This window comes from Dipodomys merriami, unplaced genomic scaffold, assembly GCF_024711535.1.
Source record: "Dipodomys merriami isolate MVZ:Mamm:240054 unplaced genomic scaffold, mDipMer1.0.p SCAF_41, whole genome shotgun sequence".
Lineage (NCBI taxonomy): Eukaryota > Metazoa > Chordata > Mammalia > Rodentia > Heteromyidae > Dipodomys > Dipodomys merriami.
The window spans coordinates 6,778,572-6,804,631 of NW_027205715.1; the positions used below are offsets into that span (position 1 = coordinate 6,778,572).

General features: G+C 35.8%; 1 protein-coding gene across 6 annotated transcripts in view; it reads right to left on the reverse strand.

The window, feature by feature from the left end:
- Positions 1 to 26,060, reverse strand: part of Cdh8 (cadherin 8) — a 380,097-nt gene that overhangs the window by 239,036 nt on the left and 115,001 nt on the right. For all 6 annotated transcript variants that reach the window (XR_011366007.1, XM_069992447.1, XM_069992446.1 and 3 more), the window contains exon 3: positions 11,487 to 11,781. Coding sequence is in view for 5 of the 6 variants with exons in the window: in XM_069992447.1 (XP_069848548.1) it covers positions 11,487 to 11,781 (295 nt within the window). In the remaining variant the exon portion in view is untranslated. The remainder of the gene's footprint in view (positions 1 to 11,486; positions 11,782 to 26,060) is intronic.

Here is a 26,060-nt window from a genome sequence, read left to right on the forward strand (position 1 = left end):
GTCTCTGGAGTCAATAAATGTTGAATCTTATAATATTTACTTTTATCAAAAGTCAAAGAATTAATAAAGGGCCAGGATTACCTGGGCAGAATACCACCTGGGTTTTCAAACTTCCATCTATAATTCAAAACTTACCTTGAGTATTTTGATTTTCTTTGGGATAAGTACTGATTTACTGATTTGAAAATACTTCTTAGTATTTCAAATACTAGAACATTTACCAAATCAGAAAGGGCTGAATTTTGCCAAGCTCCAGTGGCTCATGCCTATCATCCTAGCTACTCAGGAGGCTGTGATCTGAGGATCATGGCTCAAAGCCAGAACAGGCAGGAAAGTTTGTAAGACGCTTGTCATCTCTAATTGACTACCAAAAAGAAAGAAAGGGAGCTGTGTTTCAAGTGGTAGAGTGCCAGCCTTGAACAAAAAAAAATGCCTGGGCACTGAGTTCAAGGTCCAAGACTGGTATGTGAGCTCACACACACACACACACACACACACACACACACACACACACACACACACACACACACACACACTCACACACAGAAGCCAATCTTATTTTCTTATGAGTGACTCAGAATAAGCCTCTCTAGATGGATTGTCCAGAAAAGAATTGCTCTAAAGGTAAGGAAATAGGGTACAATTTTCAGAGACATAATTCAATATATCCAGTTATAGAGCCCAAATGTGACTGAATAGAAGATAAATTTTTGAGAGAAAGTCAACAGTAACACACTGTAATGTAGTTTAAGATAATTCAATAAAAATTGCAAGGGAGAAGAAAATTGAAAGAAAAAAATCAACAGAATTTAAGTCCTGGCTACTGGTGAGAATCAGCTTGCAAATTTTTGCTTAAGTGATACATAGATGAAATGGTCAGGTTAAACACTCAGTTTGAGGTACATCATCAATGTCACCTCTTCACTTCAAGGTGGTAAATACTGAGCCAATATTATAAAAGTTTTAATCCTTGGCAACATTAATGCAAATTAAGAGACACCTGAGGGGCAGAGGTATAAGTTTGTAAAGGAAGCTGAGGCTCCAAATCAAATTCCATATGGGATGACTCCCTGTCTACTCTGAGGTCAAAAGCACAGAACGTTAAATTCGTTTTCAGGAAACCCAAATCTCAGGCATTTAACATTTATATATAACTTGTAAGATATGTTTTATGTAATGTTCTTTTTTTAAAACAACACAAAATGATAACAGTATTACCACTTGCAAAATAAAGAATTTCATCACATTATCTGATGATTAAGATCACGCTGATGAAATTTTATTAACTAGTTACTGAAGATTTCTAGAAAGAATTACAGAAAGCAGTTACTGCATTAAAATAAAAATACTGAAATTACCTGACTGATGTTGGAAATGAAATCCAAAATAAAAATGTATGTGTAGTTATGATAAATAGTTCTGAAATTTCAACCATTTTTAAAATGACTATCAGTAATGTTTAAATAAAATCTGTAATAAACTTCCTTACACAGTTCTACCTATGTTAGTTTATTTCCTTTTTTATGTTAGTTTATTTCTATATTTAATGAGGTAAGGTTTGGGGAAAATAATTGTAAAATTCAAGAGACTAGGTGTATGACTTGATCAATGCCGTCATGTATTCTAAGGGTAGAAACCTATTAGGAACAACAAAATGGATGAATTATAGTTTGTGCTATCAAGACATTTATGAATAAACTGAAATATTATTATTGAGTTAGTTCAGAAGACTAATGTTAAAAGCAACAATGGATAGAACTATCCTGTTACCAGAGTTAAGCTAATAAGCCTTGCTTGTTTTTCCATCATTATTACCAAGGGTGCTCTCAGTACATCATGGAAATAACAATGCTTCTTGCAGGATTATGCCTTTTAGGATTCTCACTATGAGCTGTCACCAGTTGTCACATTTGGATACTATAGTAATTTATAAAAGCCATGAAATATTTGAGAGTAGTCTGGAAAACACCAAAATCCACTTGACTTCATTGTAAGCAAATGAATTCAGCACACACACACACACACACACACACACACACACACACACACACACACACACACACACACACACACACATAGCTATACTATATGTATATAGTATATATACACTATATATATATATATATATATATATATATATATATATATACACACACACACACATATACTATCTCCATAACCCTAGTGGAGGTTTAGTTTCTCTATGCACAATATATAGCAGAATCTTCACCTTATCTGGAAGTTTTGAAACCACAGCTGCTATTGGCATTCATATCAGGTATAGCAGCTGGATTTCTTTTGAGAGTCTTTATTTCATTCCTCATGATTTCCCACCCATGTTTTCCTGAAGAATTTCAATCTCGTTCATCACTCTGAATCAAACCAGACCCAAAAAAATAATCAAATCCATCAAGATATGTTCTATTCCCCTTTCTCACTTTGCATTTCTTCTTTAAAAAATAGAGAAAGCCTGTTGGATTCTTTTAAAATCTAGCCCAGAGGGAAAAAAAAGTCTGGCATAACCTATAAATTATGAAAAGGGAATGTGTTAGGTTTAAGACAGTTTGTTAGTGGTAACATCCTTTGATCCTTTAAGCTTTCGTGACATACATTGTTTCTTTAATAATAAAGAAGAATAGGAGAATGAAACCCTTTAATGAATACTTTGGGCGTAGTCCTTATTTGGGGCTGAAATATTTACGTGGCAATGAGAAGAATAACAAGCTAATCCATATAAGTTGTAGTCATCATGCTTTGCAATTCACTTTCTAGAATTTGCAAATTTCACTATTTAACTGCATGTTAAATCAACATAGACTTGCCTGGTATCCTTGTTAAGTGAGTGCTTCTAAGGCTTTTGTAGAGGAATATTTTGTAAATCTGCAGCATACTTCTTCTAGAAAATGGTTTCAGTGATCACATAAATGTTTAAACCTCCCTAAGTGCATATAATATGAATTAATCAAATTATGACATACTAGCATTTTTAAGGACAATGAGGAAAACAAGTTTGACCTTAATTTGGTGTTTATTCAAGGCATGTACCATTTTTTTAATTGAAAGTAGTTATCTATTTCAAAGACTAATTAGAAAAAAAGATGCTACCTATCTTCTATATGGTCATAACTAAATAAGTGTATACAGTGTTGTATAAATTTTTTGTATCTCTATTCCTGACAGGCTGCCTGTGGCCTGAACAGTTCAATCTAAAAGCCATTAGATGTGGCTGGACAAGATAAAGTCCATCTCCTATATCCCAAAGGGGAAAGAGGTGGAGGAAAGGGAGGATAGCAGATAAATATTAGTGTGGTACAATATGGTGCTGAGTACAAGGAGAAAGTGGACATAAATTCTGACAAGGCTGAGGTGTGGTCCAATTTGCAGACACACTGAGCATTAAAAAAGAAAGAGTTTTCATATTCATGCCAAAAGAGAAAACATGTGCTTTGTAATCAGAATTCTAGAAGTGAACTCATTGTTTCCTGCAGTTAGAGTGGGCATGAGGTTCCAATCATTACTTGACACATCACCAACTACCGGATTCATAAAACAACAGGAATGTATTCTCTGTGCTTATCTAATTAGATGTACAAAGATCCTCATTCCATGAAGGGTCAGTCTGTATGGTCCTGAGTGGACAGGGCATTTTAACGAAAACCACTCCACCCTGTATAGATAAATATCCCTGCGTTGTTCAACTTGCACTGTGACTTCTTGATGAACAAAACATACACCTATACTCTGACGTTTAAGTGATATTGTCTCTGTATAAATGACTAATTCTTGGACTAATCTAGAGGAAGAACAAAATAAATCACAAATACTCAGTTGGACCCAAAGTACAGAATGTATTGCAAAAATAATTAGAGTCAGCTTCAAGGTCATATTATAGCCAAGATGGATACAATTTAAACATCAAGATGAATAACTAATCTATTATAAGTTATCAAAATCAAGCCAAACTATAATTTAAAATTGCAAACTAATGTAAAGTAATGCAGAAAGTATGTGGAATGACAGAGTTTAGGGAAGAACTATTTCACCTCTTCACAAATAACCCATCCATAGAACTTCAATGGATATTGAAACTTGATGTTCATAGTTTGGTGATCAATAAGGTATTCATGAGGGCTCAAAGTATTATGAACAAAGGGAAAAAATAATTTCACAAGAGAGACATATGAGAGACACCTCCCTAATTAGGTGATCAAAGTTATTGTCATCGACAATGGAAAAAAAAACAAACTCTTGTACAATATATTGTAAGTCAATGACTTATTATTTCTGATAATCAGAGTTGTCAAAAATATGTATTGTGAATCTACTTTTAAACAAACACCAGACGATTCCTCATGAAGGAATGTTACAAAATAATTGTTCTACAATTGTCCAGGTCATCATAGAGAAGGAAAGGAATTGAAGATTCATTCCAGATTGAAGAGATCTAATGTATGTGTGATCCTGGATAAGGTCTTTTATTCTTTTTAAACATAGAAGGGAAGTATTGGAACAGTTGGTGACATTGACTGAAGCCTACCTATTTGTAGCAATGGTGTGTGAACAGTAAATTGATCATTTTGATAGTTGTACTGTACAAAAAGTTATGCATGATTGAGGGGAGTACTTGAGGCTGGGGAGGTGGGTAGACAAATGTCAGTGACTTACCCTCCCATGTTTTAAGAAAGATCCATAGACTATGCTCACTACTTTTTCTCTAAGGTAAAATTTAATGTAAATTCAAGATAACAATCCCCTAAGTAAGTAGTGTATATTTATATAAGCCTCTTCCAAAAGAAAATTAGAAGATGTTTACTATAAAAGGACACATTTGTGAAGATCAACCGTGATATCAGTGCCAAGAGTAGAACAAAGGATGTGAATAGCAATAGGCACATTTTTTTCAGTAGAAAATATCTGAATTATTATTGTTTTTTTTTTGTTTTTTGTCAGTTGTGGGGCTTGAACTCTGGGCCTGAGCACTGTCCTTCAGCTCTTCAGCTCAAGGTGAGCGCTCTACCACTTGAGCTACAGCGCCACTTCCGGTTTTCTGGTGGTTTATTGGAGATAAGAGTCTCACGGTCTTTCCTGCCCGGGCTGGCTTTGAACCGCGATCCTCAGATCTCAGCCTCCTGAGTAGCTAGGATTACAGGCGTGAGCCACCAGCGCCCGGCTTATCTGAATTATTATTTAATACTTATCACATTGTTTTGTGCCTGAATCAACATTCGAGAAAAGCTAAAGTCACCTGTACATTGTATACTGATTTTCATTATCTATTCGGTGATTAGACTTTGGAAAGCAGTAAAATTTGTGTGTGTGTGTGTGTGTGTGTGTGTGTGTGTGTGTGTGTGTGTGTGTGTGTGTGTGTGTGTGTGTGTGTGTGTGTGTTTAACATAGTTATGTACTAAGTCATTTCCTGACCTTCTACTGATAGTTCAATTACTATTTTCTTTGGTGAAAAACATATTCTCCCTTTGCACTCATCACCAGGAAACTCAGGGTCAATTCAAGCTGCTCTTTTTATTTTGAAGGGGGAGGCTTTGGTCATGGGGTTTGAACACGGCCTGGACACTGTCCCTCAGCTCTTCAGCTCAAGGCTAGTGCCCTACCACTTGAGCCACAGCACCCTTCTGGTTTCTGATGGTTTACTGGAGATAGGAGTTTCACAGTTTCCTGCCTGGGCTAGATTTGAACCGTGATCCTCAGATCTCAGCCTCCTGAGTAGCTAGGATTACAGGCATGAGCCACCAATGCTGGGCTTTTCTCTTTGTCTTTATCCTTCATACACTAACAACTCTTCATCTGTAGTCATTCACCACGGGGCTCTTAATTAACTATTATTGTTATTTGAATTTCTATGTGATGTATTGTTCTTACATGTTTAAAGTACTTCCATTTTAACTTAAAAGATATATATCTTACTCAAATTTCTTTTGCAACTCTCCTCTCAGTTTTCCATTAAAAATTTGCAAAAGATGCAGACCTCAAACGCTCTCCTACCTTTAACGTCAATAATTGTGATGAATATGAACCATAGTCATGACTTTCATATAAACAAAATTCTCTGGAGATATCAAAGATCAGTACAGTATGATAGTTAAACCCAAGGGAGGTAGCGCCAAATATCTGGACTTTTATCCGCTCTTGCATTTAATATCTGGCTTTATATTAGCAAGTATTATATTCATTCTACTGATTAAAATTATGAGTCATATCACTACTATTATTATTGCTACTAAAGTAATTGCATTTCTGTGGATGCTAAAGGCATTTAACACAGGTTCTGTCCTCTAATAAGTGCTCAATACATATTGACCATCACTGGAGGAATCTTGGATGTCCAAGAAAACTAAGAAAATATTCAAGGTCTTATTTCCTATAACTATGTTAAATAAAACAATATGCCTCAGATCTGAAATACTATTTTCTTTGTCATCTCTACTACTATCTGCACTAATAATGCTCTTTTTCATAAACTAATATTTTTTCCAGGTTGTGAATTTGTGAAAGAAATTTATATTTTACTGAGCTGGTTTTCAATGACCAGAGTTGCTAGTCATTTAGACAATTATTGAATCAGGAAGCATGGAAGAAAATCACAATGAAATAGTGGTAAAGTATCTAATATTTTATTAGGCATTCATTCTATGTCCTGTCAAATAGTTTTGAAATATGATCATTCAATTTTTCAAAGCAGACATAGAGTTAAGGATTATTATTCACTATGCAGAAAAACTAAGCCTGCAATGGAGTTTGTCACTTACAAAGTGAAGGTCAGAGTTGCACCTAAACATCCTGAACATCAGCTCCTATGTCAAATAGATTGTTTTATCTGGATTTGGGTTTAGGCAAACAACATGAAAACATATCTCACATAAATCCAAAGTATCATTAAAATGTATATTAAGTGAGTCTGAAACAATGACTATAGGCAGACTTTCTCTGAAAGAACAAACTTAGTGAACACTGCTAAGTTGGTATGCACTGACAAAATCAGAGGAGCTCACATTCTTGTCTTTATGCAGTGTTGCTATAAAAGTAAATTCTCATCAAGTTCTGAAGTTTGCAGTGGAATGTACAAAAACTGCATCTCCAGCTTCCCAAATTAATCTGCCTGCCATTTGGGCAAATATATGTGTGTTTGGTCATGACAGCTTGACAACTGGCAGATAGCTCTTGAACATCACGTTCATTTCAATTTAATCCTGGCAAATTTCTCAATTAGATTTGTACTTCTCACTTTCTGCACAATGAAATCCCTCACTCCTTGCTGGCGTTCCTCAGGGCATCCAGGTGCAGGTGCTGGCATTTTTGCAGTAGCAAAGGAAGAAAAGTAAAAGGAGGAAAAGGGGGAGAGAGGAGACAGCCTGAGAGAGGGTAGTTGTAATAGGGAGAAAAGGGAGACAGTAGCTGACCTTCATCCTGATATTCACCTTCATGGAAAATGAAGGGAATAATTCATACTTGACAATAAAATAGCATAGCTGCCTTGCTTCCTTGAACAAAAGATGCTGGAGTCAAGCAAAAGTCAGACACCCCATGCTTAAGATCAATGCAGGACCAAAGGCACAAAGATACAGAGGGGAACAGATTAATAAAATAATTTTCAAAGCAGAAACAACAACCAACCATGGAAGATACCTTTACTTTATAGCCTTCCTTCCACCCTTCCACCTGTATTTTATCATCCAATTTTCACACAATGATAGGAAGGTAAGAATTATTATCTTTTCATGATGGCTAAGGAAATGAGGCAATAACATAATATCCCCACACTTTAACTTCAAGCAGATCATAGGAAATGCAATAAAGATTCAAGGCGACACTGTGATTTCAATATAATCTCTGGTTTTTGGAAGACAGGTCACAGCCTAAGGCTTTCACAAATTTATATGTACATGTATGCATATATGTATATATTCATATACATATAAACTTATAGGCACACATAACCATTTACATCTGTAGCTACCAATATGTTTTTAAAGCTTTTTGTTAAGTGGAATGGTTTGGCATTTACAGAAGTCTTCCAATGTATTTATCATGCATATGACTTAAATACACAGCAAAAGGAGTCTCTGACACATTTACCATCAACAAGTAGACACTTGCTATTAAAATGGAGGAAATACCATTATAATGAAACCAAAATAGAAACGTCATTGTTCCTCATTAATTAGTAATTTGGATAAAGTTTGCTACATGTACTAATGGTGCCAATAATTCTTTAGAATCATATTATTGCAATCTGGGAAAGAAGGATGAAATAAAAAATCATTGACTTAAATGAGCTGATGAAACAAAGAAGGAAGAAAGGAAGCTAGGAAAGAAGGAAGGAAGGAAGGAAGGAAGGAAGGAAGGAAGGAAGGAAGAAAAGAAGGAAGGAAGGAAGGAAGGGAGGGAAGGAAGGAGGGAGGGAAGGAAGGGAGGGAGGGAGGGAGGGAGGGAGGGAGGGAGGGAGGAAAGGCAAAAATAGAGAATGGAAAAAGATATAGTGTTTCTCAGGGCGGGGTTGTATATTAGAAGCTAAAAGAACAAAGATGGAGGTGGCTTGCTTATTTTGTGTGTTTCTTTTCTTATGGTGTTGCCAAAGATGGAGAGATAGTTTCTTGCTAGGAAATCATAAAAGTCTCTCTAGAAAAGTGTCATTACAGTCAGCCATTGAGGAGCAATTTGGTTTCCATAAGCTGAAGAAAAAATAGAAATCCTTGCACAAGAGGTAAATAAAGTGGTATTCTGGCAGGAGAAATATATAGATAGGATATGAACAGCTGAAATCACATCTGAGTTTGCTGCTGCAGCGGATGTACCTACTAAAGTCACTTTATATGTTGGTAAGAAAAAGATATAAAAAAGAAGTCAAGCTAACATATATCTCCCCTACCCCTGCCCCAGCTTAAACCTACAAATATTTATTCTAAGTCAAGCAAACATCTAGAAAATATAAGGAAATCTTTTCTCCATGATACATACATGAATATGTTAAGAAAATAACAAGGTAAGAATTTAGTATGTTATTGTTTAGGTTGCAGAGACTATCCAGTAGGAGACATCAGGAGCTGATGACCAAAGAGTGATCAGGAGATGCTACAGAGACTTGACAGGGAGAAAAGAAACAATCATGTCTCTTATATTATCAATATGGGACTTCATAATGTACTGGGATCTCTGACAAAAGGGTAGAAGTGAACAGACAGGGAAAAAAAGAGTTTACTTAGGAAAACCAAGAGATTTAATTTAAGTTTGGAGTTTGTGCTTTGTATGGAATTTCCAGGTTAAAAAGATTCAAACAGTCTGGGTAACAATGGCTCACACCTGTAAGCCTAGCTACTCAGGAGGCTGAGATCTGAGGATCATGGTTCAAAGCCAGCCCAGGCAAGGAAAGTCCTTGAGATTCTGATCTCCAATAAACCCCTAGAAATCCGGAAGTGGCAATTTGGCTCAAATGATAGCATGTTCGCTTTGAGCTGAAGAGCTCAGGGACAGTGCCCAAGCCCAGAATTGGAGCCCCACAACCAACCGACCAATAAATAAATAAATAAATAAAGATTCAAACAATCAAGAACACCATCTATGTCTGGTGCCGGTGGCTCAAGCCTGTAATCTTAGTTACTCAAGAGGCTGAGATGTGAAGATCATGATCCCTGAGACACTTATCTCCAATACACTACTCAGAAAAAGCCATAAATGGCTCTGCGGTGCCAGTAGTAGAGTGGTAGCCTTGGGAAATGAAGCTCAGAGACAGTGCCCAGGCCCTAAGTTCAAGCTTCAGGACCAACACAGACAAAAGAAAAATGCCATCCACAGAGTACACATGGCTGAACATGGATTGACCAAGTTAGAGAATGGAAGGGAAAAGGGAAAAGCTGAAAGAAAATAAAGGAAAAATAGTGAAGGAGAAGGAGGGAAAGAAGAGAAGCCTAGAAAAACAGGAAAGGAAAATAACTGTGAGAAACAAAACACTCATGAACTGTGACAAAATGAGAGAATCACATTCGAAGATCATGACTTTTTGTAGAAGCAGATGTGATCCAGAGGGGATCAAACCTCATTGCTGATATAAATTAAAATGCTAAGAACACATGGGATAGGGAAAGGACATTCTGTGTCATGTCTGATAATGGGCACCAAATTGAGCCTTGAAAACCCCAATCAATACTTTGCTTTTATTTTAATCTACAATAAAGTTTTGAGGGATTTTTCACCCCATATATTTCTTCTTGGTGTTCTTCCCTATAAGTATTTGTAATTTTCCTGAGAAGTTTGAATAGGGCTCTTGATAGGGATTTTCTTGGCAGATAATTTAATGTCAGATGTAAGGTCTTGAGACAATGAATAGACATGTCTTTATCTTATCCTGGCCTTCAGTTTATATCTTCAAGTGTCAGCATGCTCACACACTTCTAATGTGTATAACTTTGTTCATGTATCTTAAAGCCAACTAACTATATAAAAATTATTTTTGATGTTATCCTCTGAATCTAGCATCCCTACTTTCATCAGACCAGGAAAAAGTTTATAATCACTCCTTTTATCATATAAAAGGTAGATGGGGGATAGCTTTCTCTGTATCAAGGTTGGAGCTTGGGGATGAACAAACAGATCCAAGAATGAAAGAACAAGATTAAAACATTTAGGGATATGAAAAAGATTAGTTGATGACTCAAAAAATGTGGGACTGGACACGAGGTACTAATGGCTCATGCCTAGCTACCCAGGAGGCTGAGATCTGAGGAGCATGCTTCTGCCCAGGCAGAAACGTTCCCATGACACTCATGTCCCATGAACCACTCCAAAACTGGAAATGGTGCTGTGGTAGAGCACTAGCCTTGAGCAGAAAGGGGTTCAAGGACATTGCCCAGCCCCTGAGTTCAATCCCCACACTGACAAAAAGAAAAAAGTGGAATTGGGTTAATAATGATAGGCTCTGAAGAACTGTTCTGAAAAGAAAATGTGCCCCCCCCCATCAGATGTGTCATTGGTAATGTGAACTGTAGAATCCACTGGAGACTCAGCCTACCAGCTGAATCCAACATCTAACTGACAGCAGACCTAAATGGTTTCCCACTTCTATTATGTACCACATCTGTATGAATATATACAAACAAATAATTAAACATGAAGCAAATATCAATAGGATTAGCTTGGCATGTTGGAACAAATCTTGATAATTCTGTCTCAGCAACAATACTCAAAGTACAAGTCTATGAGAGGAATACAAATTTTGCCTATTGAAGTACTGTCATGTAAGGAGAGATATTTTAATAAAAACTGCTTCTCTGTCAGGTTCTATTACTAAGGGACTAAAGCTATTGAGCTGTGGAACTTAAGCCAAAAAGGAGGATTTGGAAATGCAAATGTGAGATAAAACTGTAAAAAAAAAAAGGTCTTTTATTCAACAAGCACCATTCTCCATTCTTGAAGCCATGAGCTATTTATTGCAAAGATGAGTCTTAACAATTCTATGAAATTGAAAGCATACATACCTAAAATGGACATCTCTGGAACAGTAGCATGATAGGGTCCATTAAGAAACTCTGGTGCATTGTCGTTGATGTCTTGAACTTTAATAATAAATTCAGAAGGTGGCTCAAGAGGTTTGTTTGTCTCCCAGTCCACAGCCTGAGCTGTTAAAGTGTACTCAGCCTTTTCCTCTCTGTCAAGTCTTTTTATAGCATGGATATCTCCAGTTGCATCATTTATTTGAAAGATTGTCCCAGCTCCATCACCTGACAGGATATACTTGATTTTTTTACTTCCAGGATCCAGGTCTGTGTGTAGCTAAAATAAAAATAAAAATGGCATTAATTAGTGGTGGAGAAATCTGCGAAGCTGTTGTTTATTTGTTTCCTGTTTGACCAATAAATTGATTTCTTTCCACAATGTATCATGAATTTTCTTGAAGCATAGACTTAAGAAATAGTCTATGCAGTCATACCGACATCATTCCAAAAATAAAATATATTGAACTTCATAGTAATAGTAATAATAATAATAAGCCAAAACATTCTTACGAAAGTGCTCTGATTTATGGAAAATTGACACAGTATCAGAATGAAGAAAAAGTCAACAGCAAGCTACCAAGAAATGTGAATTCATTTTCAACTTCCCAACATGTGCACTGAATATTGTCCTTATTAGCTACTTGGGAATTACTAGGCAGTGACCAGACTAGATATTTCAGTGATTGTGTGTGTGTGTGTGTGGGGGGGGGGGTGTGGGTGTTGGTTCTGGGGCTTAAACTCAAGGTCAGGCTCTGTCCCTAAGCTTCAGTTTTGCTCAAGGCTAGTGCTGTACCTCTTGAGCCACAGCTTCACTTCCAGTTTTTGGGTAATTAATTGGAGATAATTATCTCATAGACATTCCTATCTTGACTGGCTTGGAAACAAGATCTTCAGATCCTAAATAGAATGACAGGCTTGAGCCATGACTTATTATATATAATCATTCACTTACACACGAACAAAAATGGTATTCTAACAATCAGATTTATAATAAGATCTTCTTATTTTGGTTTGTTTTGGGGTTTTTTGCTTGTACTAGGGGTTCTTGGACTCTATCACATTATTCATGCCCTCTTCCCTGTTTGTTATGTGCTTGGTATTCTGATGATGCAGTCTCCTGTACTTTTCTACCTATATTGTCTTTGAACAGTGATCCTCATAATCTCAGCCTCCTGGATAGCTATGATTATGGCATGAACTATAAATATCCTGACAGATCTTTTAAATTATTTAAGGCTTTATTAAAAAATATTATTTAATTCTTAAAATTCTTCTTACCCAGGAAAATAATTCCATTTGAGAGAGAAGAGCATTCAGGCCAAAATATAGGAGCATATTTAGTAAAATTAGAATTCTCTGGAAACTGATAGCTTTTCAATGAGTATCGAACTCCATCTCAGGTGACACCAAAAATATTTATAGATTAAATATTTACTGAATGTGTGTATTTGGCAAACATTCTATATGAGATGTGTGGTCAAGATCTGGGATAAATGTAATCCCTACTTTTATAATTCTCAAGAGGGAGAGAACTATGTTGTGACTCTCACATTTTAAGCATAAAATAAGAATATAAAATGTGTGGGTTCCATTTCATGAAACACAGATCAAGTGTAGATAGTATGAGTTTAACTGAGTTATTTAGCTGTCAATATACTTCTAGTTACTGCTTAAATATTTATCCCTCAAAAGAAAAAAAAAGTAGAACTATCTTGTGGAAAGAAACTCCTAGAAATTCTAACAGCATTGTGTTCCCTTGGGATCCGTTTTCTTCAGAAGAGTCTCTATTGTTTTCTTCCCCAATTTGAATTATATTTAGTGCTTCAATAAGCGAAAAGATTATAAAAAAGACATAAAATAACAACAAAGAATCCAAATGCATCTAGATCTCCTCTTCTGAATATTTTTTTAAAAATGGAATGCAAAGATTACATCAAATATTTATTGAATCTTGAAATGTACCCTTTTCATTTATTGAACTAAATTTATGAACAAGAACAAATATTGAAATGCCACTTTATCTTAATGAATGTGAGATTATAATTCATTAATATGATATTAATCCCAAATTAGGATCATTTTAATTTATGTGCATTTTAACATTTCCATTAGCATTTTTATTAAAAAAAGAGTAAATTTGAATAATATATAATTCAATGGAAGCTTCCTTTCACATGCAAGTCATTGTGCAGACAGCGAAAACATTGGCATGTGCTACACTTGCCCATAATTTTAATAACAAATAAAACACTCAAATTGGTCTTATTGTTAGAATTTATTTGTGCCCTATTTCCTTTCCAATTACCAATAACCTCTGATTTGTAAATTGCATTATCACCTCAGCTTTCAACAAATATTTTCTTTTAAAAGTAAGTATGCGGAAAGAATTAAAAAGTATAGATAAGGTTGGGGCAGGGTGGTTCGTAACTGTAACCTTAGGTACTCAATAGGTTGAGATCTGAAGATCACAGTCTGAAGCCAGACCATGCAAAAATGTTGGGGAAATTTGTCTCCAGCTAACCAAGAAAAAAGAAGAACTGAAAGTTTGGCTTAAGTGGAATGGTGTTTCCTGTGAGTGAAAAAGCTAAGCAAGAACTTGAGGGCCTGAGTTCAAGCCCTGGTCTTGACAAAGACTAACTAACTAACTAACTAAATACGCATGGATATTTTTGAAATAATAAATCACAAAGCTACAATTCAGCTCTAATGATACAAATAAGAGAACATATAACTTGTTTAATCTTCAGGTCCTTGGCCTTGTTTGGGGAAATGAAACATTCACCCTGCACAACTGACTCTAGAACCTGAGACAATCCATTTACTTAAAAAAATTTTAAATGGGAGTAGCAAAAATTAAGTGTCACAAGTAAAACCATTTTCTCTTTACAACATATTCAGCCCTATAAAAGCAACTGAAAACACTTTGATTAGCCCATTTGTATCCTAAGTGCAAGAAAATTCCCCAAGAGTCAATTCAAAAATAGTTTTAAAGGTATACCATTCAGGAAAAAAATTAATTGAAAAATGTAGTAAATATTGCAATCATCCTCTTTATTTTGCCCCAGAAATCAATTTTTAGCTCACCTCAGTAACAGTCACATCCTGAAGCTAGTAATCTATCTATCTATTTAGATAACCTATCTATCTATCTAGATAGATAGATAGATAGATAGATAGATAGATAGATAGATAGATAGATAGATAGAGAGATAATTTTTTTGTCAGTCATGGGGCTTGAACTCTGGGCCTGGGCGCTGTCCCTCAGCTCTTCAGCTCAAGGCTAGCTCTCTACCTCTTGAGCCACAGTGACACTTCCGGTTTTCTAGTGGTTTATTGGAGGTCAGAGTCTCACGGACTTTTCTGCCCGGGCTGACTTTGAACCGTGATCCTCAGATCTCAGCCTCCTGAGTAGCTAGGATTACATGCGTGAGCCACCAGCGCCTAGCTGCGAGTAATATTCTTGAAAGAGAATTTCTATGTTCATTTTTGTTACTATTTGTAGAAGTCTCTCTTACTCTCTCTCCCTCAAACATAGACATACACATACACACAGTCCTACACATATAACAAAGATTCACATGTTAATATTTTAGGTAAACAACTTGAAATTATGAGGAAAAGATAGAGAAAATGAAGGAAATGAATATACCAGTGGTCAAGAGAGCAAAGAAACAGACTGCTGTGTCTGACAGAAGTGTTTGAGGTTTATGAAGAGAAGCTGCTATTTCATTGTTGTTCTGCATGTCTTTCGGGACTTGCTCACTTACTGCCCAGTATTCCCTCTCCATTCCGCCACCAAAGACTCTCTGAGATTTTTGAGCTACATATACCCCGAGTGTACAGAACATGCATACACCAGGCCTCATCAGGATGTCTGAGCATCATCTCTCCAACATCAGCTTCTGCTAATTGGGCATGGCAAGGGTCACAGGTAAATCAGCCTGGATTGGCAAGATTCCTTGAGTTGACTGTACAGTAGTACAAAGGGATTTCTTCTGTTCCGTCAAGAAGCATGTAGAGACCATTGCATGATCTTTTGTACCTTGAATAATTCATTAAGACTGGAAATACAATGATAAACAAGATGGATCTGGTTTCTCCTATTATAGATGCTGTTTTATGGGTGGTAAACCTAAATAAAGATTTTAGGAGTAGAGACATTATTTATTGTTTTTGTTATTAAATGTATATGTCATTTGCTACCTTTTAGAATGTTTTAAAAATACATTGGTATGTATCATCACAATGAATTTGCAGTTATTATTTCTGGGGATAAGAGATGCACAATTTGTGGGCTGGGAAGGTGGCTCAGTGGTAGAGCGCTTGCCTTCCATGCCTGAGGCCCTGGGTTCGATTCCTCAGCACCACATAAACAAAAAGAAAAAAGCCGGAAGTGGCGCTGTGGCTCAAGTGGTAGAGCGCTAGCCTTGAGCTGAAGAGCTGAGGGACAGCGCCCAGGCCCAGAGTTCAGGCCCCACGACCGGACCCCCCCCCCCCAGAAAAAAAGAGATGCACAATTTGGAGCAACAAGGTCTCTCACTGTCTCTCACAATAAATCTTGAGTTCCTGGAATCACAGAAGGGCTGCTACATTATGGAACAGAATCATGAGTACCACTCAGCATACCCTCATCATCTTCCCTATGTTTGCACAACACCTCTCAATTAAAAGGCAAGTTTACACTGTAAAAGTCTTAAGAAAATGCATTAGCGTATCATTCTCCTTTGTATTCCTTCTGCTTAGTGATGTGTTTGTCATATTGTCAAAGCTCAGTAAATATTTGTGAAAGGAAGTGAATATTAAAGGAAGGGAAGGAAAGAACACTTCTCATTTTATTGGCAAACCAATGATTAAAGGAGGAAGCAAATGAATTTAGGAAAGGGTGAGCTAGGGACGTGGAAATCTCATCTGGAGTAAACACAAACATTCCCCAAGGATATACTCAAAATTGGTAACAAATGTAAGAACAGTAATATGGTAAAAAGTTAGTGAGAAAAGGGGGATTCATCAGATGGAATGATATATAGTAGATAAATATTAGTTGAATTGTAGATGCCAATTTTTTGTCCTCACACATTACTGTTCTCAGAATCAGAATAAAAACCTGAGTCACTGTCACGGTTTTGCATATGTATGATCATGAAAATATATCCCTTCTTTGCAAAGAACATCCTCTAGGCTCAGAAGTAATCCTAAACTATGGGGCCTGAAGAACAAAAATTCTTCTCTGTGAGTGTTACTCATATGAAATTATTATTCAGTTTCCAATGAGGATCAGACCAATTCTTCTGTCTAACTCTTACACTAGAATAAGATGAGGATCAGGACTGAGTCAACTGCATGGTGATCTGTTTCATTAGCTGAACATGGGGTAGCTCTGGTACCAGAAATTAGTTTGAAGATGTACTCTCTCTAGAAAGCATGAGAGAACATCTTGAACTTTCTATCTTCTCAAGAAGTTTCTAAGTTCTGGGGATACAGTCAGCATAGTTGAGAACCAAGTGATTCACAGAGATTGCTGAAACACAAACCTCTGACACTAATCACATTTTTTTAAATTAATTGAATCACACTTGCAGAAGATTTAACAAGCTGAGCATTCTTGAATGAAATGTTAGCACTGCTTTCTTGTTATCTAGTATCTGTCAGAAGAACTATCAACTATCAACCAAAGGGTGGAAATACTGTAATTCTTGAATCACAAGCATTTGGAAATAAAGATAGGCCAGATGATTTTGCCACAATACATTTTTGGTTTATAAGTTTGAGATGATAAAGATGCAGAACTTTAGAACAGACATACACTCAGAGCTGGGTAAGTGACAAAGACGGTAAGGGAAAGGGCATAGAGGGCAGACAAGTTATTTTCAAGATTCTCAATCTTCTTCAGCAGGACCAAGAGTTAGTCACTAGATATGCTCACATTGACCTCTAGTTCACAACAGAACATCTCAACAGAGGATGCTGAGCAAACATTACATGCACTCTTTCAAGAAAAAACAAGTGAGGTCCTATGTATTGTGCTTAGTTAGAATTGGACAGTCACTTATCTTTGATGCCTTTGAGCTACATAAAGCACCATGTCATGGTTTTGGAATGTGTAGGAGGCAAAAGGCCACCATACTGTACTGCGTAAATTTTTTTTTTTTGGGCTGGGGGAGGGGGGTGGGGGTTCCGGTCCTGTGGTCTGAACTCTGGTCTGGGCGCTGTCCCTCTTCAGCTCAAGGCTAGCGCTCTACCACTTGAGCCACAGTGCCACTTCCGGCTTTTTTCTTTTTGCTTATGTGGTGCTGAGGAATCGAACCCAGGGCCTCAGGCATGCAAGGCAAGTGCTCTACCACTGAGCCACCTTCCCAGCCCATGTACTGTGTAAATTTTAAAATGTCGTTATGTGCTAGCCAGGTTTTACTACTATAGTAAAGCTAAATAATTCAAATAACCCTTCAGTCAGTTTCTCCTTAACAGGTTTAGAAGCCAAATTTCATCATAAAATGAAAGCTATAGAATAGACATAAAACTACTCTAAGATTATGGAAAAGATCACGACAGAAACACACAGTTACTCTTACAATCACATACTCCTAGGAAATAAGTTAGTAAAACAATGACAGTAATTCAAGTAACATTCACACGAACCAAATAATCCTTAAGGCTAAAGAAGCCACAATCTTTGATTAAGCACACAAAAAAAATCACATCATCCTACACTGCATATTATCTGTGCTTCAGAAAATATAAAATGTGTTCTTTTAAAAAAAGTACTCTTACATATTATTATATATGTTTTCAAATGTTTTGTACCAAGCCAACATGTAGCTTTCTGATAGCTCAGAAATGTCGTCTTAAGGCAGCCTTGTGAGTTTCTCATGTGAGTATTGTAGAGTTTGACCTGGTTCAAAATTGAAAGGAAGTTCATGTGAACTTCTGTTTTTGGCTAAAAACACAACCTGAAAAGGGAAGATATTGCCCTTGTTTGTTTCTTAAATGGTAAGTTCTACAAATATAGATGTTCTATGTGTATTTCTCCTCAAAATTACGGGCAGCAAGCACGATACTTGGCACATACTACGTAATCATCAAATCAAATTCATTTTCTGGCAGAGGGAATGCCTTCATTCTCAGACATTGCTTAGTGATTGTGTCTGTACAGTAAAGATATTGACTTTCGTAAACTCAAATAATTGATTTAATCTAGTCAGGCAGATTTCAAATCACACATAGGAAAAATAAAAGCATCTTCAGTACTCTACTTTGTAACTGAGTACCTGTGAACACCCAGCATCTATTGTATTGACACTCACAATGTGAACTGAGCAAAAAAGAGATATGCAAAACTAAAGTTTACTTGGGGCCTGAAAACATGGACCAGATAGCAATACATCTCTTTTTTTTTCTTATGATCAAAAATCTGTGAGATTTGTTCGTTTTCCCAACCCCTAAGCAATAGTACCTGTCCTAGCCTATTATAAGTTTTAATAGAATACAGAAACTGGAAACTGATGGCTCACATCTCAAATCCCAGCTACTAAGGAGGCTGAAATGTTGGGAATCATAGTGCCAAGCTAGCCCAGGCAGAAGATTCCTAGAGAATCCACATCCAATTAACTAGCAAAAAGCTGGACCATAGCCATGGCTGAAGCAGAGAGCCAGCAATATGCAAGTAAGCTAAGGGAGAGGTGCCACAGTATTGATACATAGACACACACACACACACACACACACACACACACTCACACACCCCTACACACACACACACATACACCTACACACACACACACACACACAAATGCAGAGGTTCAAGACCAAAGTGATCTTTATCAAGTTTTACCCATGAACATTCAATTGGAACAGGACTGTGTTTGTAGACAGACAAATAGATTGAAAAGGAGATGAAAATGACATGATGTATAGGTAATTGGTATTCATCTTTTCTTCTATTTTTCAGATAGTTTCCTTTTGTAGCAATAGGCTGGCCTTAAACTCTGTCTTTACTTGCAGAATGCTGGGATTACAGTAAAACCACAGATAGCTGAAGTATTTTTTTACTGAAAAAATGCATAGGTAAATGAAAAGTACTGATGAGGGTGTGGCTGTGAGAATGTCACATGTTGTTTTCTTTAAAATGATATAAAACAATGGATCTGGCATGAATTAAAACACCAGAAATGAAGTTAGACAAATATTTACCCTATATTAGTTTCCTCTTGTAAAATGATTCTAACAAGGCCACCATAACCATAGTCCAAAACTTTCTTATATTGTTGTAAGGATAACATAAAAGTGAAATACTATGTTTTTTTTGTTTGTTTGTTTTACTGGTCATAGGCCTTGAACTCTGGGCCTGGGTGCTTTCCCTAAGCTTTTGTGCTCAAGACTAGTGCTCTACCACTTAAGCCACAGCTCCACTTGTAGCCTTTTATGGTTAACTGGAGATAAGAGTCTCACAGACTTTTCTGTCTAGCTGGCTTTGAACTTTGATCCTCATATGTCAGCTTCCTGAGTAGCTAGGATGAAAGATGTGAGCCATCAGTGCCAGCTTTTATTCCAAATCTTATTCAGACAATTATTGTGTATACAGTGCCTATTTGCAAATAGAACCTAATATTCTATCAATTTAGAATTTGATGCCAGTAAATTAAACATACCATAAATATGTGCCTATAAATATGCACACACGTATGATTATATGATTATATATATATGTATATATATATATATCTCCTGTGGTAACCATTGTGTTAATATTTTTTGAAAATGATTTGTTCCATTATTTAATCATAAAAATAATCCTTTCAAGTTCACTGCTACAGGCTGAATTGTTTTCTCTCCAAAAAATCTAGTACATTAGAATAAAATGATGGCGTTTGAAAAGCGGGCCTTTAAAGAAGTGATTAAGTTAAATTGAGGTTATTAGATTGGCTCTAATCCAATTTAATGGCGTCATAAAAAGCAGAAATCTGGACACATTGAGGAACACAAGGGATTCATCTGCACAGTGGAAGGGTAATATGAAGACACAGAAACAAGTTGGCCAGCTACAAAGGATGGAGTGACAACTCAGATGAATTCAATTTTTTTTCTCAGCTTGATCTTTCATTACTACCAGTCAAGACAGAGGAATCCATCTGTACTAAAAGTCATAGTAGTTTTGACTGACCAGTCTTGGGGTTAAGAAGAATTCATTTCCATGCTGAGACAAAATGATTTTTACAGAATCTCAGCCCTTCTTTGTTGTCTTTTAATAATTTGTATAATGAAATGGATGGTATAACAAATGATTTGTGCTACTGTCTCTAGGAACAAACATGCATTTGTTTTAGTTATATGTTCAACTTAACCACCATTTTAAAAAAATTTAAAAAATAAAACAGCTAACAAATGAACTATGGCCATTCTTTTGTATTTAGCATATCTTTATCCAAAACCCAACAAAAAAGTTCAATATTTCACAAGTAAGCATCAATATCTATTGTTCAAAACAAGTGGTTTTTCTATCAAAGATCAGAATTTTAAGAAATCTGCATTTTGCCCCTGTGTGACTGACACAAATATTTAAAGGTATTTCTGTGTGGCTGCTGGTATTACTGAGTATAACATTTTTATATCATACAATGAAATTCCAAATATCTATATACTCCCAGATAACCAATATTTTCCAAATGCATGAGGCTTGCTATAAAATTATAAATTGTCAAAAGATCTATTTGAAGTGCAAAAGAGACCAATAGATTTAATGGAGTAGGGTACAAAAAACTATTGATATAGTTTGAAATTCTTCATTGCAACCAGCTTTTAATAAACTACCACTTGTAGAGATTTCAGTGTGGCATCAAGAAAAATATCCACAATTATCTGGAATACTTATTAAAATCTCTATGTGTTTTCCAAACTACATATTTGTGTGGGGATGGATTTTCTTCATATAATTCAATGAAAACACCATCTTGAAACAGATTGAATACTGGAGCAGATATGAAAATCTAGCTTCACTCTATTAAGGCAGACGTTAAAGAGATTTTAATAACTAGAATACAATATTACTCCTCACTGTTTTTTATTTTGCTTTGAAATGTGTAGTTAATTTTATAGAAATATACCATTTATGAAACATGTTAAGTGTATTATTTCGTTTCAAAGTGACTTAAATCCTTAAGTTCTCTCATTTTTAATTTCTTAGGGCAAACAATAATACTCTTTCCATTCACTGAAGTTTTGTTGAGTCTTCAGGAAGTTTTTAAGAGTATCAAGGATGGATATGGCCAGATAATTTGTGAACTGTTTATCTAAATTTAGTCTAATTGTGCCTCTACAAAGTTTTGTTCTGATAAACAAATGTGACGTTAGGATGCAGATCACTTGTTTATATTAGTTACTTTTCCACAGCAAGCAAAATACCCAGGAGAACAACTTCCAACAGGAAAGATCCATTTTGGCTCAGAGTCCATGGTGACCTGGCCCCATGTCCTTTGGCAGAATCTCAAGATGGGAGAGTGTTTGCAGACAAGAGGAGGGTATTGAGGAAGGGATTGGAAATCCCTTGGTATAACTTCAAAACTACACCTCAGGGCTGGGAAGGTGGCTCAGTGGTAGAGTGCTTGCCTTGCATGCACGAGGCACCACATAAGCAGAAAAAGCTGGAAGTGGACCTATGGCTCAAGTGGTAGACGGCTAGCCTTGAGCTGAAGAGCTGAGGGACAGTGTCCAGGCCCAGAGTTCAGGCCCCATGACCTGCAAAAAACAAAAACAAAAACAAAAAAACCCTACAGCTCAGTAACTTTCTTCCTCACCACCTCCTAGATTCTTATGACTCGCAAAACATCCCACTATCAGGGGATGAAGTATTCAACACATGAGACTGTGGGAAAATTTTTATAGTCATACTATAAAACTGCTGGTGTGGAGGGTCTAGATTTAGAGAAATAGAGTAGTCTGATGGATAGGGAAGGACAACAAAAAAGAAAGGAAGAACAAAGCAAATGTACAAAACAAATGGAAATAATATGTATTAAAAATTTAATGATTCTCTTAACATTTCTTGCCAGGAACTTTACCATAAAATACCCCACTTCCCATGAGACAGTGAAGAAGAACATAGTGATGATGATTTCAGGAATGTCTTCTATCTACATAGTGATTCGATAGGAAGGCAGATGGATTGGATGTATGACAGAGATTCTATGGATAATAGTGAGTCTCTGTTTAAACCACACACATTGAAGAGTTTATGACTGAAAATAACAAGATATGATATAATCTTTAATTTTTAGAGTTCCAGAATATAAACTCTTTTGACTAAAATTACATGTGTAAGCAGTAATCACATCATAATGTAATCACTTGATTAAAATATATTCTCAAGCTCAATCAGACAGTCCTACCAAGAACATTATTACCTCCATATCATGGATGACATGTTGAAGATGCGTAGTCTGATGGTTGGTTAGTGGACAAAGCTCATTGATGCCCTGACCATAGTATATAGGTTGGGAAAAAATGCTAAGAATTATCCTAAATCTAAAGTTTAAGCAGCTGTCTAATCTTTTAAACCTAGACCATTATATCACTTTTGAACCAACTATGAAGAAAATGAAATATACAACTTGACTTCTCTACAAAACATAACAAAGCCTCGATTTCTAATTATTTGTGTGTGTACACCCCAAATAATCTAGGATAAAGTTCCTATAATCATAATGTAGAAATTATCCAGACCTTCTCTAAGAAATATAGTTGTCAATATGAGCAAAGCCTGAAATGCTCTATGGAAATGAACAACATATTTCTTTATGTTTCCCATGCAAATCTGGTATAAAAAGGATCACTTTTACATGGTATTTTTATGATGAGAAAAGAAAAACATGTTCACTATAGAAAATTTGCCTATGAAAATAAGCACAAATGAAAAAATAAAACAGGTCCCACTCAGATAAAATCATCTCTATTATTTGTATAAAATGTGTATAAATATTCAACAATTGAGACGTAAACATGGAAAACATCTGTGCATCCTACTTATCTCAAAATATTTTAGATAAGTCATGGCATATGAAAGTTTTATGTGCAGTTTTCATATAGAAACTCATGCTAAGAATCTTTTTGTATGAATATAGTTTTCAAAACTATATGGATAAAAGAGACTACAATTATAATCTTTCCCACTATTGTACAATAGCAAAGACATATTTATTTTTTTTCTTGTTTATGCCTAATGCTGTGACCAGCTTCTTTGATGCACAAGCTGTAAATTTAATATTCAGTTGCCAGGAAAACTTGTGAAATTCAGACAATGTTACAAATTTCTTTGTAAGCTCTGCGATTTATACATCATGTATAAATTCATGCAATTTGGTAAAATACATTTCCCATGTTCCACCCTTTGAGACACGAGTCCCAAAAGATATTGACAGGGAGAGGAGTATGTTAATGGCTTCATGTTTCTGCTGATTATTCCATTCATATGGGATATTAAATTTGATAAATGATGATTTTCTTCTGTATTACTTCTTTTGATTTTGTTTATTTTTGAGACAAGGCTAGTCCAGACTGGCCTTCATTTCAATCTATACTAGAGACTGGCCTTACACTCTTCATCCTCCTGACATAGCTACCCAAGTGACAAAATCACAAACATGTGCCATCAAGCCAGGATTTTATTTGATTTCTTTCCACAGCTCTGGGTGTCATTTATTATATAAGCACCAAGTAGTTAGCCACTCACAAGTAATTGAGTTGTCTGGAAGACTGAAACACAGTTCTTTTGATCAAACTAAATGTTTCTTTCTACCAAACTGATAAATAATGATTCGAATCAGAGGCTTGTAATACCAGCTTTATGGGAGGTGGTTTTCCCAGACTGAGGCTCCCCCAAAAAACTTATAATAAAATACCTGAAAAATAAAGTAACCCCAAAAAAGGGATGAAAATGTGACTCAAGTGTTGGAAAGCATGCCTAGCAAGAACAAGACTTGAATTCAAACCACTATTATCAACATCACAAAAAAGTATTAATAATGATAAAGTCAAAGTGCGAATTGCTACAAAGGTGTTTTATCTGAATTGCAATTAGCTTATAATGCATGCACTCAATGATTTGTCCTTGCCATCACCTATGGACATTTTTACTATTAATATTTGGAATAAGTCATGGCATAATGTTTGGGAATTATAATAATAAAATTGGAATAAAAAACTTCAGTTAAAAAATCCTTGAGTTTGACTATACATATGCTTGAGTATACATAGTAGGTAACATACATGTGTGAAAATGGAGCTGGGTAACTTGAAAGAGTGGACAGGGCAGGATTGATGTGAGAGAAAGATGCATGCTACTCATAAAATGACAGGTAGAATTGAAACCCCTATGTACAACTACTGAACAAAAGTAAAATTACATAACCACTAATTATGTAATATAAAGTCACAAAATAAAAGTATGTTTACAGGGAGAAAACACATGACAGTTTTATAATATTTACAAATGGAGAATAAACTGTTTCTGACTGAAAAATTGTGAATATTAAATATTGTGAATATTAAATTAAATACAAATAGCATAAAGCTCACACATTCAAGTGCACTGTTTCAAATACAAAACTTCACAATAATGTACACATTACAGCAATTATTTGGAGATGCGAGACACAAATCCCAGCCACTTGTAGAAAATTCAGGTAATTATGAAATGCTGAGCCCCTTAGTGGATAAAGGCATTGTTTATGAACACTGTTTCATGCATGTGCTTAAAATGCTGTTACTTTAATGATAAGCATCCAAATCAGAAGTAAAACACATTAATGCATCCTCCTTAGAAATCTTGGCATGAAAATTTAAAAATACATTTCTAAGAAGTTTCTAGCTTATCCTAATGTTGTTTGTTCTGGCAACAACATTTTTTGACCATTGTTTAGAGATCAAAACAAATTCTGTGGTGGATATTTCTCTTTTATTTTCTTTTTCATATATATTTTTATTGTAAAGATAGTATACAGAGGGGTTACAGTTACATGAGTAAGGTAATGTATACATTTCCTATCAAGCATGGTTACCTCCTCCTTTGTTTTTCCCCTACCATCCCTTCCCTCCCCAGCTCCCCAATCCCTCACTCCCTCCACTCCGAAGTTATAAAGTTCATTTTCGACATAGTGTCTTGTACAACTCATTGTTACAATGGGTCAACCTGTATCCTTAATGTAGCATTTTCTTATATCCTTTCCCCTTCCCAAATTAGAAAACTGTATTTACAAGATGCAAGGCACCTGAATCAAATACAGTAAAAACAAGGGATATACCATAGGGGAAGACTATATAAAAGAAACAAAAATATCACATTATAAGTACATTAAAAACAACAGCAAGCAAGAAAAAAAACCTTGTGTCCCTATCTTGGGGTTCATTTTGCTTAACTTCAGCTTATAAGGTCATATATATATAGTTTTTGAACTTTTCTGCTTGTCCTAGACATATGCTAGTTATTGCAAATAAGGGAAACCATAGGACCTATGTTTCTTTGGGCCTGGCTTACTTCACTTAATGTAACTTTTTCCAAGTCTTTCCATT